The sequence below is a fragment of the Gavia stellata genome, chromosome 5 (assembly GCF_030936135.1).
Source record: "Gavia stellata isolate bGavSte3 chromosome 5, bGavSte3.hap2, whole genome shotgun sequence".
NCBI classification, from domain to species: Eukaryota; Metazoa; Chordata; class Aves; order Gaviiformes; family Gaviidae; genus Gavia; species Gavia stellata.
Window position 1 is genome coordinate 47,250,208 of NC_082598.1, and position 12,600 is coordinate 47,262,807.

At 38.8% G+C, this 12,600-nt stretch overlaps 1 protein-coding gene across 1 annotated transcript in view; it reads right to left on the bottom strand.

The window, feature by feature from the left end:
• Positions 1–9,663: 9,663 nt before the first annotated feature.
• The window catches only part of GLRB (glycine receptor beta), a 46,231-nt gene continuing 43,294 nt past the window's right edge, over positions 9,664–12,600 (bottom strand). The window contains exon 9 of the mRNA XM_059817872.1: positions 9,664–9,960. Coding sequence (XP_059673855.1) covers positions 9,664–9,960 — 297 coding nt within the window. The remainder of the gene's footprint in view (positions 9,961–12,600) is intronic.

The window sequence follows — 12,600 nt, forward strand, 5'->3', positions numbered from 1 at the left end:
TCACTTTTAGCTTTCTGTGTATAAACCAGCCCCCAGATGTTTATATCTACACTGCTGTTGGATTATTGCCCTATGAATGAGAGACTCTATCGCCTAATGTGAGCTTTCCACCTCAAGGATTTAGCTAGCAAACCCCAGGAAACATATCCATACTTTTCAGTATCCCTTTTATTAATTTATTTACTTAATATACTGATTAGTTACTATACAGCATTACTAATGTTAACAATCTAGAAAAAATGAAATACCAATTAATCGCTGTTTTTCTTTTAAAAATAGTACTTATTGATTACATTATATGTGACAAAAGTTGTTCAGAGCTTGCAAGTAAAGGAGCTACTCCAGCATGTGATTTAATATCCCATGGCCCACATAGCTCACTCTGTGCCATGGCAGGGAATTATTTATTTTACATGAAAAAATACACAGTATGATATTGATGTACTTTGAAAATACTTGCAAAGCAAAATAATAATAATAATGGAAGGGGAAAATACTGGTAAGTTATTAAATCCTGACAAGGTGTTTTCATGAAGGCTTAGTCCTAAGAATGCCATTGTATTAAATATGGATATTTATGCATATGTACATTAAATTATAAATGAATAAATGTACTGTTTTAAAAGATACAACTTCTTCCTTCATTATTCTGCAGATTCTTCTGCGGAATTTGGATCCAAGGAAGGAAGTGTGAGGTTATTTTAAGAATCCTTTTTAGAGATCAGAAAGGAGTAATATTGAAGGGAAGAACGTATACGTACAGTGGTTTTGATCCTCCTCTGGGAGTAAATCAGAAAGAACTACAGTGTAAAGCTAATGTAAATGAGGGGAATATCAGGCACTTGATATCAGAGCCGGACTACTTCCAGAAATGTTAAGACTGGGGGAAGACAAATACAGATATCACTACTGTATAACACTGAATCTATTATTAATAATGACTGAAATAATTTTTATTTTTATTTCTGTGCATCACAGTAGTACCTTAAGGCAGTGTACAACATATAGCAACAAATTATTTTTTGTCCCAGCCACGTTCAATCTGAACAGAAGGCCCTTAGCACAACTGAAAGCAGCACTGTTATCATCTATCATTTGATGCAGAGGAACGTAAGAAAACAGAGGAAATAGTCTGCCACACTTGCACAGGAGATCTGGGGAAGGGGCACCTGGATCTCTTGAGTTGTTGGATACTGTGCTGAGCTACAGACCATTGCTCACGTACGATGGTTAAACTCAGCTGTATGCAGAGCCATGCCTTCAGTCATGCACCGTGCGCCAGTCAGCTAACAGCAGTCGGTTTACTGCTTGGTCAGAGAAGAAATAATTTCATCTATTGAATTCTTGCAGCACAAACTGGCGGAAAGACCGTTTTACAGAAGAGCATGCTGGTCAGGAGCAGATATGAGGTCAGTACAGACAAGGCTACCTGGTCTTTTCTATAAAGCTATATTTTTCTTTTCAGCTGAGAAATGAAAACTGTTGAAAGAGTCAATGTTGTCCTGTCTTTTAAGGCTGGAATCTCCTTTCAGCCAAAATAATTTATTCCAATTGTCAAAGCTCATCAGACTCTCAGCGTGAGTCTTGCATAAATGGATTTATTCCTGGCTGTTTCATTTGCACACTCCATGAAATTTTTTTCCACCTATTTAATTTCATCAAGACTTTCTTCACAGAGACTAGTAAACTTGCTGCAAGAGCAGTGTAATGTAAAAGACACTATCTCTTTCTTGTATTCCTGTGGAAAAAAATAGGATAGGCTACAATATGCTTTCATAATTCATATACATAGAAAAATTCCCATTTTAAGATGCTGTTCCTGAAATGGGAACAATATGGAAGCATATGATAAATAAAGCAATAAGGCCATGCTTATGGGTAACAGATAGTAAAGTGCTGCTGACTTGGATACGCATTTTCTGTTTAATATCTCCCATGGTGAAATTCATAATATTCTGTACTCTACAGTAGTGGTGTAGAATCCTCCCATGAAACTGCAGTGTCTGGGAATATTACTATGGCATTGTTGTTGTTATTTTTCTAAATAAAGTGCCTCTCTGTTGCAAGAAAACTCATCAAGTGGAAAATATAATGAACACGTTACTGCAAAGGCACAGGGTTTGGGAAACTTAGCTGGGTTTCCCTTTGCCTAGTTTGCATTGAACGCAGCTGCACAGGGCAGGTCCTACGCAGGGGGTCTCATCTTTGTCCATGCTTCGGTAGAGCAGCCATAACGACTTAAGCAGCAGTAGATCCGCCAAAGCCTTCTTGGCTTTAAGACCACAGCCAGGGAAGAGCTTTAAGTCCAGAGAAAACAAGCAGGGCCAATGCGATCCTCTCTTGACGTTACGCACATTTGTTTATTCATTTAAGAAATTTATTTATTTAAGAAGTTTTCACCTCGGGGAAACAACCAACTAGAAAATATGAAGAATTAATAAATAAAGACTAAAGTTTAATTCCATGAAGTAGATTATAGCTCACGGTGGATGCTGTATATCATTTGTATTTGCTTGAAAAAAGAAGATTGTTTCTATAACAGCCTGATCCTGAAGCACATTGAGGAGGGAAATGGAAGCAGAGCTGCCTCAGGAGCTGACACAATCAGACCGACATTTTGGAAAGCCTACGAAGACTTTACACCCTCCAGTGCGCTGAGGCTAAACAGGATTTGCCAGAAGTGGGAGCAGGTAGCAAGGCAGGCTTTGTCAAAAGCAGAAACTGATGCCAGAGTGGTATTGGTCAAAACCATTAGTCTTTACTGACAGCTCCTGTCAGTATTATGCCTTTAAAAGAGCCAGCCTTCAAATTAATGTTTTCCAGTGGACTGGCCTTTGGGAGTCAGAGAAACAAACAAATTAATCCGAAAGAACGAGTCTGCCTGAGACACTGAGAAATCTGTTACGACAATGTAAGGCTTATTAAACCCACAGAAATGTATTTCCCTAGCCTCTGGGTCAAATGCAAGTTTTAAGGTTAATAGAGGAAATCAACATTTAAAAAATTTCACATGGACTACTTTTTCTTGTATTCTGCTTTTGACAAGAAATTCATGTTTCAATACATTTAACTCAAAAATATAATGCATATAGTGAGGTATTATCCAAATAACACAATATTGGGAGTTATAGGGACATAACTAAAACAGGATAACATAGATGACGTTAAAATTTGAGAAACAAGGGAGTCCCAGGTCTTCTTATATATTCTGTTCTTGAATATTAACACTGGCTTGCCTTCATGAGCTCCGTCAGAGTCACACGCATGATCTTTGCTCTGACTGTACGGAGATGAAAGGTAGGCTAGCTGAAGCGTATTGCCGAGGAAATAACTCAGTCTTGATAAAAGGAGTGCTTTGCAGAACAGAAAAGCTAAGCAGTGCTATTGATTATCATGATGTATGCTACAGCGAAAGAAGGTGGAAACACAGGGGCTGCCTACACACAGCTTTTCCTCTCAGCAGCAGTTGCAGTTTCAGCAGGGATTTTGCTTGCAATTTATGGCGTTAAGAGAAGGATTCCTCTGAGTTGAAAGGTTTTTGCAGGGGGCAGTGGTACAGCAACTTGACCTGCTATACCCAGGAGGGTTTCTTGGGCCCCAAAAGCTCTTGAGTTTGCTTCCTCAAGTGAAAAATGACCTCCACTGTGGATATTCATAGAAAGACATACACAGATATATATGAAAAAAACCACACTATTCACTGCCACAGCCTGAAGAACTCATCAGGTGCAGAGCAGTTATCCAAAACCTTATCCTTTCTACTCCACAGTTCCCGTACTTCTTCCTTTCAAAGCACGTTATGTGGCTTAAGCAACTGCCTGGTGGTATAGAAACTCTTAGTAACCCACATTGCCTTACCGGTCGTTTTTCGTCACTGTAAACCATACTTTCAGACAATAAGGGGAAAGACCGTAAATTTTCTTGTACTAAAAGACATGGGCTTAATGTCCTTGCTCTCTCTGTGTGATAGCTAATGGTGCCAGGCAGACTTTAGATTTACATCAATTCTCCAAAGAAGAGTTGACTCGTGAGCTTGAAGGCCCTTCAAATACCTTCCTTGTTTGGAGGCAGTCGTTCACCAGAACACTGATCGGCACTGACGTGTTGAGAAACACCATGCTGAAAAGAAATCAGTGCCCCTCAAAACCAGCGTTGACCTCCATGGACAACCTGGAAGTCAAAAAATACTTTTATATACTTAGTCTCACTAGTCTCTTTAGTCTCATTATTCTTTTAAAAGGTTACGATCCAATATCCACTATTAGGGTTAGGGAATTCAAACAGAATTGCTCTTTTAATGTCTAAAAGGGATAGCCTTATCACCTAGACTCAGTAGGCAACCTCATTCATGCTCAGGTGGGCGAATCCAGCTCATTCTTTTACACGTGCATTGGTTCAGGAAAATGAGTTTCATTTTTTGGCACTACCGTTAAAACACTTTTGTCAGTACACAGAATTAAATATGACAGAAACCCGTATGTCATCAAGAGCCATAGAGAGAATATTTTACAGTGGCATCTTTCACATCACCGGTGGGAAAAAATAATTCCTTTCTAGCACACAGTGCGTCATACAGCATACGTCTACATTTTGCAGACACGGGCTGATACACACCCACACGAGCTAACTTTAAACCAACTGTTTGAGCGCAATAGCCAAGGCAGCATAAAGCTTTGTGGGGGTTAACACCAAAGTATATTTTTTCATTTCCTACGCCAGCAGGTAGGCTTCCCAGCCGGAGCTCACCGTTACCATGGCTACATTGCCAGCCGTCCCCAAGTCAGCTAGTTTAAAGCTAATTTGGATAAGCCTGCATTAGCTGCAGACATTTTAGTGACTGCAGTGTAGACATACTCGTAGCAGTGAGGGTTTTCAGAAAGATTTCAAAATAGCCCTGTAATTTTTTTTTAAATGGCTGCTGACACTATTACCACTGATGGAACGAGGACAGGTGCTGGGAGGTGGGTGGGCGGGCGACTTTCCTAAGTAAGTCAAAATGCAAGGGAGTGCTGCAAGCAGCCCAGATTCTGATTTATTTGATACAACGGTATAGACAAAACCACAACAATGAGAATTTTATGGCTTTAAAACTGCATTTTGTTTTCGCTATGTTCCATTGTTCATTCAAGTGTAGAGAAAAGAACTAATTTTTCTATCTTTCTGGCACCACAGTTGAGCTTAAGTTGGGGTTTTTTTAGTAATTCTTTATATTTATATAAAAAGAAGGTAACTGCTATAGCATATTATTAATATACAGAGCAATTAAACTGTTACACACAATTAAATTGACTTGTAGACACAAAATTATTATTCAATCTCTCTGTATCTGAATTCCCTTTTTTTTCACATTATCTTCCCTAATCCCAGAATTAGTATACCAAAGCATCAAGTAACACTGTTCTATCATTCTCTTATCTGCTACGCACTGCATTTGTACTCATTTCAGCACTAAGCTATCTCTGTAGCCTGAAAAATCACTTGACATTGCATATATTCAGCTTGCGCTGCTTGGAAATAAATAATTTATTGTTATCTATTCTATAAATATCCTCAGCACAAGTCATACAATAACCATAACGGTAAGCTGCTTTAATTGAAGAAGAGACCAATGGTCTCAGCTGTATTAGAATGTGTCTTAATAGATTACCTTAACAGGTATGACAGACTGCTTAAGTAAGTTATTGTCTCTCTTCAGAGAGAAATATTTTCAAATAAAGATTACTTGTAAGTGCATTTCCTTCAAAATTATTATGCAGCCAGATTGATCTCAGTGGTCACGCACACTGAAACTACCCCAAAAGGCAGTGTTACTCCCTTCTCCTTAATGGGTAGTAGGGCACTGAAGATGCTCGCTCTTTACTCACACATTTCCCGTTTCCAAGACCAAATTAATTTGAAGACTTTGAAGAATGAAAGCTGCTTGGCAATGCTTCCAAGTGGTCAATCTTCTGCACGCTGCACTTACAGATATAAGTCTTCCTCACTCAGAAGACAGCCTGCTCACATACACCACCTCAGCTAGAATTAACACGAGACTGAAAAAAGAGGAGGTGCCAAAACCCACTACAGAGCTGCTCCTAAAACTGGGTGTCAAACATGAGTGGAACCAGCATCAGAAAGTAAGGTGTGGATTACTCCACGCAGTACATTTCACACAACCTAACAGGGAATTAACGCATAGCAGCTGATACACTTTTCAAGCCACATCTTTATTGTATAGTTTAAATTTGTGGATGCAGTTAAGCAATGAATTAATTCATCTCCATGGAAATTCCTGATGCTGTGTTTGAATGTGTTCTAAAATCCTGAACTAGAAAGCTATCTAAAGGGCCATAACACTTTGAAAGAAAGGAATGAACTACTTGGATACTACCCCTCAATGCTTAAGAGCCAAGAAAATACTGAGGTTTATGTTAAGGGTAGAACAAAAGTTTGTAACTCTCTTACCAGTAAACAGAAGAACTTAAAGTAAATGTCAGCTGAAACACAGATGGTCTCTCCCCCAGAAACAGATTTTGCTGTCATGTAGTTTGTTCAGACTAGTTAATCTAGTTACTAATGTGTACTTCATCAGCCTCACCTTTGTTACTACTTGAACGTCTTAATTTCTACAATATTAAATTCATACTGCATGGCAAGTTTCTATAGCTGTCCATTGATTTTATGTCCATTTATTTTTAATTGATTAATTTTTTTTTCCCTTCATGTTATCACTATCAAGTAACATCCTATACTCCCTATACAGTTTATATTTGCACCTAATTCTGGAAATAAGTCAACAGGCAAAATTTTACAACTAGAGGGTGCTGGAGGACCATAATGTGATATGGTGTGCAAAACTCTCAATGACCTTTAGTGGAAAGAAGAAAAATAAAATAAATCAATTACTACTGCTCAGTAGGATAAGCTAATATATTCTGAGGTAATACAAATACTGCAATATTATCTAGTGTAAGTAAAAAGAAAATTAATACTTTATAGCTGATACTGTGTTATTTTCAATTTTGCTTCAAATTTGCTGTTAAACTTTGCTTCTGTCATTAGTTTTTGTGCTGTAATGAATGAAGAGCCTTTATCTTAACAATACACATTCCTTTTGCTTCCTTTTGTGTGAGTTGGAATGCAATTACACTGTATTATTGATTACATGTTTGATGATAAAACACAAAAGCCATCAAGTAAGTAGGAAAGCAAGAAGGAACAAAGATTAATTTAACAATAAAATCTATAATTGAGATTATACAGATATAATGTGGACATTAATTACAGATAAATCATTTAATAAGAGTTCTAACAAGAAAATTATCATCCAAAACTCATATAATTTCCAGCACAGGTTAATTATTTTCTTGCCTTTTGGTACTGTAAGAAAAAATACAAGTATGAGAATAAACAATATCTATCAATATAGCACTCTGCACATAGAAAAATTACCCCTCCCTCCCTTCCTCTCTTTCAGTTATCCTTATTGCTTCTCAGAGTCTCTGACAATTCTGTAAATACCTGCAACAGACAAAAATATTGAATCTTTGAACTGGACCTTAAAGATATAATTTTTTCCTCTGGTTCAACATGGTTCAGTAACATTTAGGATTTCCCTTCTGTTTCCTCTGATCAGAAAGAAATCCAAAGGACAAACTGTGGCCGCCTGGTAAAGTGGCTCCCTGAAATCTTCACAAGAAAGTGGCCAGGAAGCTGGCAAAAAGCATGTGACCGTATTCTGAAGAGCAGAACTCTTCAACCCAAGCATGAGTTGTATCAACCAGGGTGTTGGTCACAAAGTGGCCGTGGTTAGAAAAAAACCCAGGCGCATGCAGGTCGGCCAGATGCCCAGTGAAGCCAGCAAGCCGTGCTTCGCTCTTCTTACATTCCCACTTTTGACCTCTGGTTGTGCAGGTGGGCCATATGAGGACAATATTCACGTGGTGGACAATATCCAAGTGATCCGACAGTCCACTTGTGGCCTGCATTGGCTCAGCACATCCTGTATGAGCCAGAAATGCAGCACAGCAAGTGGGATTGTGTCTGTTTCCACGCTACGGAAGGTTTCAGGTATTTAATTCAGTCACTTCCTCACCTACAAGGAGCCAATAATCCATATTTCCTTTCATGAGTTGCCAAGTTAGTGAGAACTGTCTTATTTTCATATTTTAACTAACTGTGGTGCCCCAGCTTGACAAGCGGAGACGTGTTTCTCTACAGCATGCTCACAAGGGCTGAGGCACGGTCTCTGTGCGTTCCCGGGGAACACGCGCTACTCAGATGCCTACATACAAGCAGCTTTCATGGCTGTGTTTCATCTCATGACTTGCCCTTACGAAGGGGTGTACCCTGGCACCCACGGGAGACCACAGGTCTCACAGGTCCCCTACACAGCTCGGGGAGATCATGTGTCTGTAGTCTCCATGTCACGGGGTTTCCTCTGGAAAATGGAGAGCAGTCTCCTATCAGAGCAGATTCACGCATAGGACCTTATTCTCCAAAAAGTAGCAGCCAAATCAATGAGTTGGTGAGGGCAGCCATTAATTAACACATAGGCACAAAGACTCATCACATATTTAAGAGTCTCAGTGCCTTAAACCTTTAGACACTTCTGCACTTCTACTGGTGGCTAGGTGTTAGCTTTGGTCATCTGTGCTACAACAGGCAAACAAAAAAAGTATAACTAATGGTAAAAATGGGATTTCATCTTGACAACTGGTTTGTTTAAACTGAAAGCTTTCAAGGGGATAAATGAAACAAATCGAGTAAGAGGTATCCGATGCAACAACAAAAAATTGTGACATATACTGCAGGCTTGCCAGACACTACAGAAGATGAGCCAGAGGACAGAGTAATGTAAAAAAGTGTAATATAACCTGACACTGAACTGCACCTTGTGATGTTTCTCCAAAACTCCTGATACCTTTAGTCTAGAAAGTGGTCTGTTTGGTTTTGACATATTGCATCTAGTTTGTGCCTAAGGAAAGAGCAGTCAAAATTTGGCCCAGTGTTTCATTGTCAGCTTATTCTTACACACTTAAGTGTGCCTGCTTGATGGATACAATTTGTTGGGTTTTTTTCCTAAATGAGCTGATTTTACAAAATTAGTAATTCTCTGATCTTTATTTTTCCGCATAAACAAGATCAGCTTATTCAATGCTGCCTTCACTTACAATGTATAAATAATATGAATTACAACTTAGCTTTTTCTTCAACAGTGCCATCTAAAATTATACAAGAACAAGATATTCAGGGTTTTTTTTCCTCTGGAAGTCAGCAGAAAAGCTGTTAAATACTACTTATACTAGAATACTGATTTTAATAATACTCAACGTGCACATCAGTTTCATTGTCAGAAACACTTTAAATCTCTGTATGTTACTAATAACTGAAGAGCCTTACTCAGCTTTATAATGTGGTATGCATTGTCCTTCATGTATATTCCTAAAGCAGGATGTATGCTGTACATTTATATACAACATTGGTCGGAGCACAGACATTGCAGTGTCATGCGTTCATTCAAATTTCAGATGCCATATGTTCAGTACAATCGCATGGCATCAAAATGCAACATAGTACTTTGCAAATGCAAATAATTTCACACAGTGGCCTTCATGACTGGGAAGGGGTAATGAAATGGGATATATTTTACACATATGAAAAAAATAAATAAAAGATTTATCATAAATATATGGACCAGTATATGACATTGAAGAACAAGAAGCAAAAAGGGAACAGTGCTCTTGCATAAAGATCGATTCTCTTTGCAGCTGATGGAATGACAGGCTTGGGAGGAGGAGGCTTCTTGTTGTTCTTGGCTTGAGATTTCCCGAGCCCATTGTTGACTTCAATGGGCTTTCCATAACAGTCATAATTTGATAACTCAAAATCCCTTGGCAAGCTTCCAACGATGCTGAAATCATTGGATCTCAGATCAGATTTCGAAGTGCAAACTTTTTTGCATCTGGTCTCACCAACCTATGAAATAAAGAGTGAGGGGAATCATGATCTACCCACCATATTTCATTAACAAACTTAATGCAGCTGCTAGAGAACACCGCAAACAAACATATAGGAAATTACTTGTTGATAGGGATACATTACATCAGCCTAATTTGCTGAATGGTTGCATTATAAAGTACTTAAGGATGATCAGTCAATCATATAAATTAATCCAAACATTCATAATTGTGTAATTTTTCATGCACAAGGTGCCTCATGCTGTGCAACCTGCTATAGTTAGACTCCATCATTTTAAGATGATAGAAGGGGAGAGAATATTTCTGTAGAGAGCATTTTTGGAAATTGGTTCTGTGCTGATAAACCTGCAGGACAGATACTACTCAATACTTACATTTTTCTGAGGCCTGGAAGCTACAGTCGGAATTAACCCTAAAATTCAGTGTTTGATGCAACAATCAAAATCTGTTCTGGTTCTACACAGTAGCGACCTCAGGATCCTATGTCTCATCCTAGGGTAACCACCTCGCATGGCTAGAAGGCACTTTCTTTGTACCTGCAGTCCTTGGTGCCTCTCTGAAGACAGGTAACAAAGATGCGACACCATTCTCAGCGCTTCCCATCGGTACACTGGAGAACTGTGTAACTGGGAAATCTAAATCCAGCAAGTGAATACCTGTCTTTCCTACAGCTCTGTCAGTGCTCTTGGAGATCAAGCACTACTGTTCTATGAGGTAAGCCCAGGTGAATGAGTCTCTGTTACAGACCAGATAATAGTACTGGCATATACAATGAACATTTAAAAGAAAAAAAGTATTTGGTGCTCTTCAAACTGAAGTGTTTTGGGGGGGGGGAAAAAAAAAGCGTTCCTACATTTTCTTCCTTGGATTTCATAAAGTTTATATTTCAGGTACAACAAATCTTTAGGAGGACCACCTCCACACTGTTCAGGGAGCTTGAGGAGACTACTTGCAAGGTACTGTGCTTGTGACTTGGGTAAATCTCTCCCAAAGTTTCTTTTCAATTGGACTATACAGCAAAGCAGAAAAAAAAAAAAAAAGAAAAAAGAATACAGATTATGAAATGTAACTGCATTATTAATAATGCCATTTGTTCACATACATAACCTGCGAGTTGGTTGGAAAAAATGCTGCTTCGCAAATCAGGTTATACACTTGGGCAACTGACATTAACATAAGTTTCATTAGCGCTTCCTGGAGCCACAGGTACACTGAAACTTGGTTCTTCCAAAAGCTGTCTATCCCTCCTTCCCTGTGGCCTATCTCTCCTCCACAATGCCTTCAGGCATTTTATTCTCAGCTCTCTCCATATCTGAGTTTTCTGCAGTCTTAGGCTGATGGTTCAGGATATTTGCATCATCACATTTTGTAATTAAAATAATAACAGTGAAATACAGTACCAGACTTACAGATGAATGAAAAACATTCTGGAGAACATCATTAGCTTTTCTATGACATCTGTCAAGGTATCCGGGATGAAAAGAACTGTGACAGTTAGGGAGAGCCCTAAACTTTGACTGGGGCTTTTACTCCCACTACTGACAAGTCTGACTCTGGTGCGAGGTGGAAGAGAAGCATGGCACTATTCCCTCTGCCAGGAGTGGCAAACCTCCCCAGGCTTGCCCGACTTATATTTCTCAGGAAAACAGTAAATTTTTAAACCAATGCACTAAAACTGAGGTGCAGGTTAAATAACAAACCCAAGATTACAGGTTATAAAAAAGAAAAACAAAATAGTGTTCTATGATGGTAAGGCAAAACTATATATATAAATTTCCTGCAACTGTTTCCCAGTCATCAAAGAGCTAATAGTCTGGGAGAGTGGTTCAATATTGGAGTAGCAAGGGCTAACTGTCTAGTAAGGTGGTGACTGAGACACGTATGAACACAATTATGTGACCCTGGGTGACACGGGGGCTGTCACTCAGTGATCTGAGAGGTTCCTTCCAACTGGATCATACCCAGTGCTATGGGTAATAAAGATAGAAGGCAGACCCTTGTGCAATGAAAGGGTAACCTGCAGGACTGGGGTGCATGTTAACTGAAGAGTCACAGGAGTATTACATTTTTTCCATTATCAAAACTAGGAAGATTTAGTAAGGTCATTACAAGAAATATAATCATGTATGAAATTATAAGCCTTCTTTTGGATTTGCAAACTTGTAGTCCATTCCTCATACTACCAGCGATATATTGTAAAACTCAGTGACACTAATTGTAGCCTAAGCACTTTCATTTACAATACAGAATATTCCTGTTCCAGCTGCAGTATCTAGAGAGTGCTCCCCTAAAGGCTGTTTGTTACAAGTCCGTTCTCATTCACTTGTGGGACAGAGAACTGAGGGAATGGCTTCTAGGTCAGCTCTGCCTTACAAGCAGAGGACTGTTTGCAGCGTGTTCACACAGAGCTCTGCTTAGTTTAGTGTCAGCTGTAGTACTGATTTATCAGGGTGACACAATTTCCCTTGTAAGAGCAACCTGATCCAAATTTTTCTTTAGTAAGTATATGTTACTTTTAAAAAGAAATTCTTTCATTTCCCTGGCTTTACAAATCTAATGTGCTTCTACTTTCTACATTTAGTCCCTACTCAGACATATTTTTAGATTTCTTCTCATACATCTCTTCAACTCTCTAATA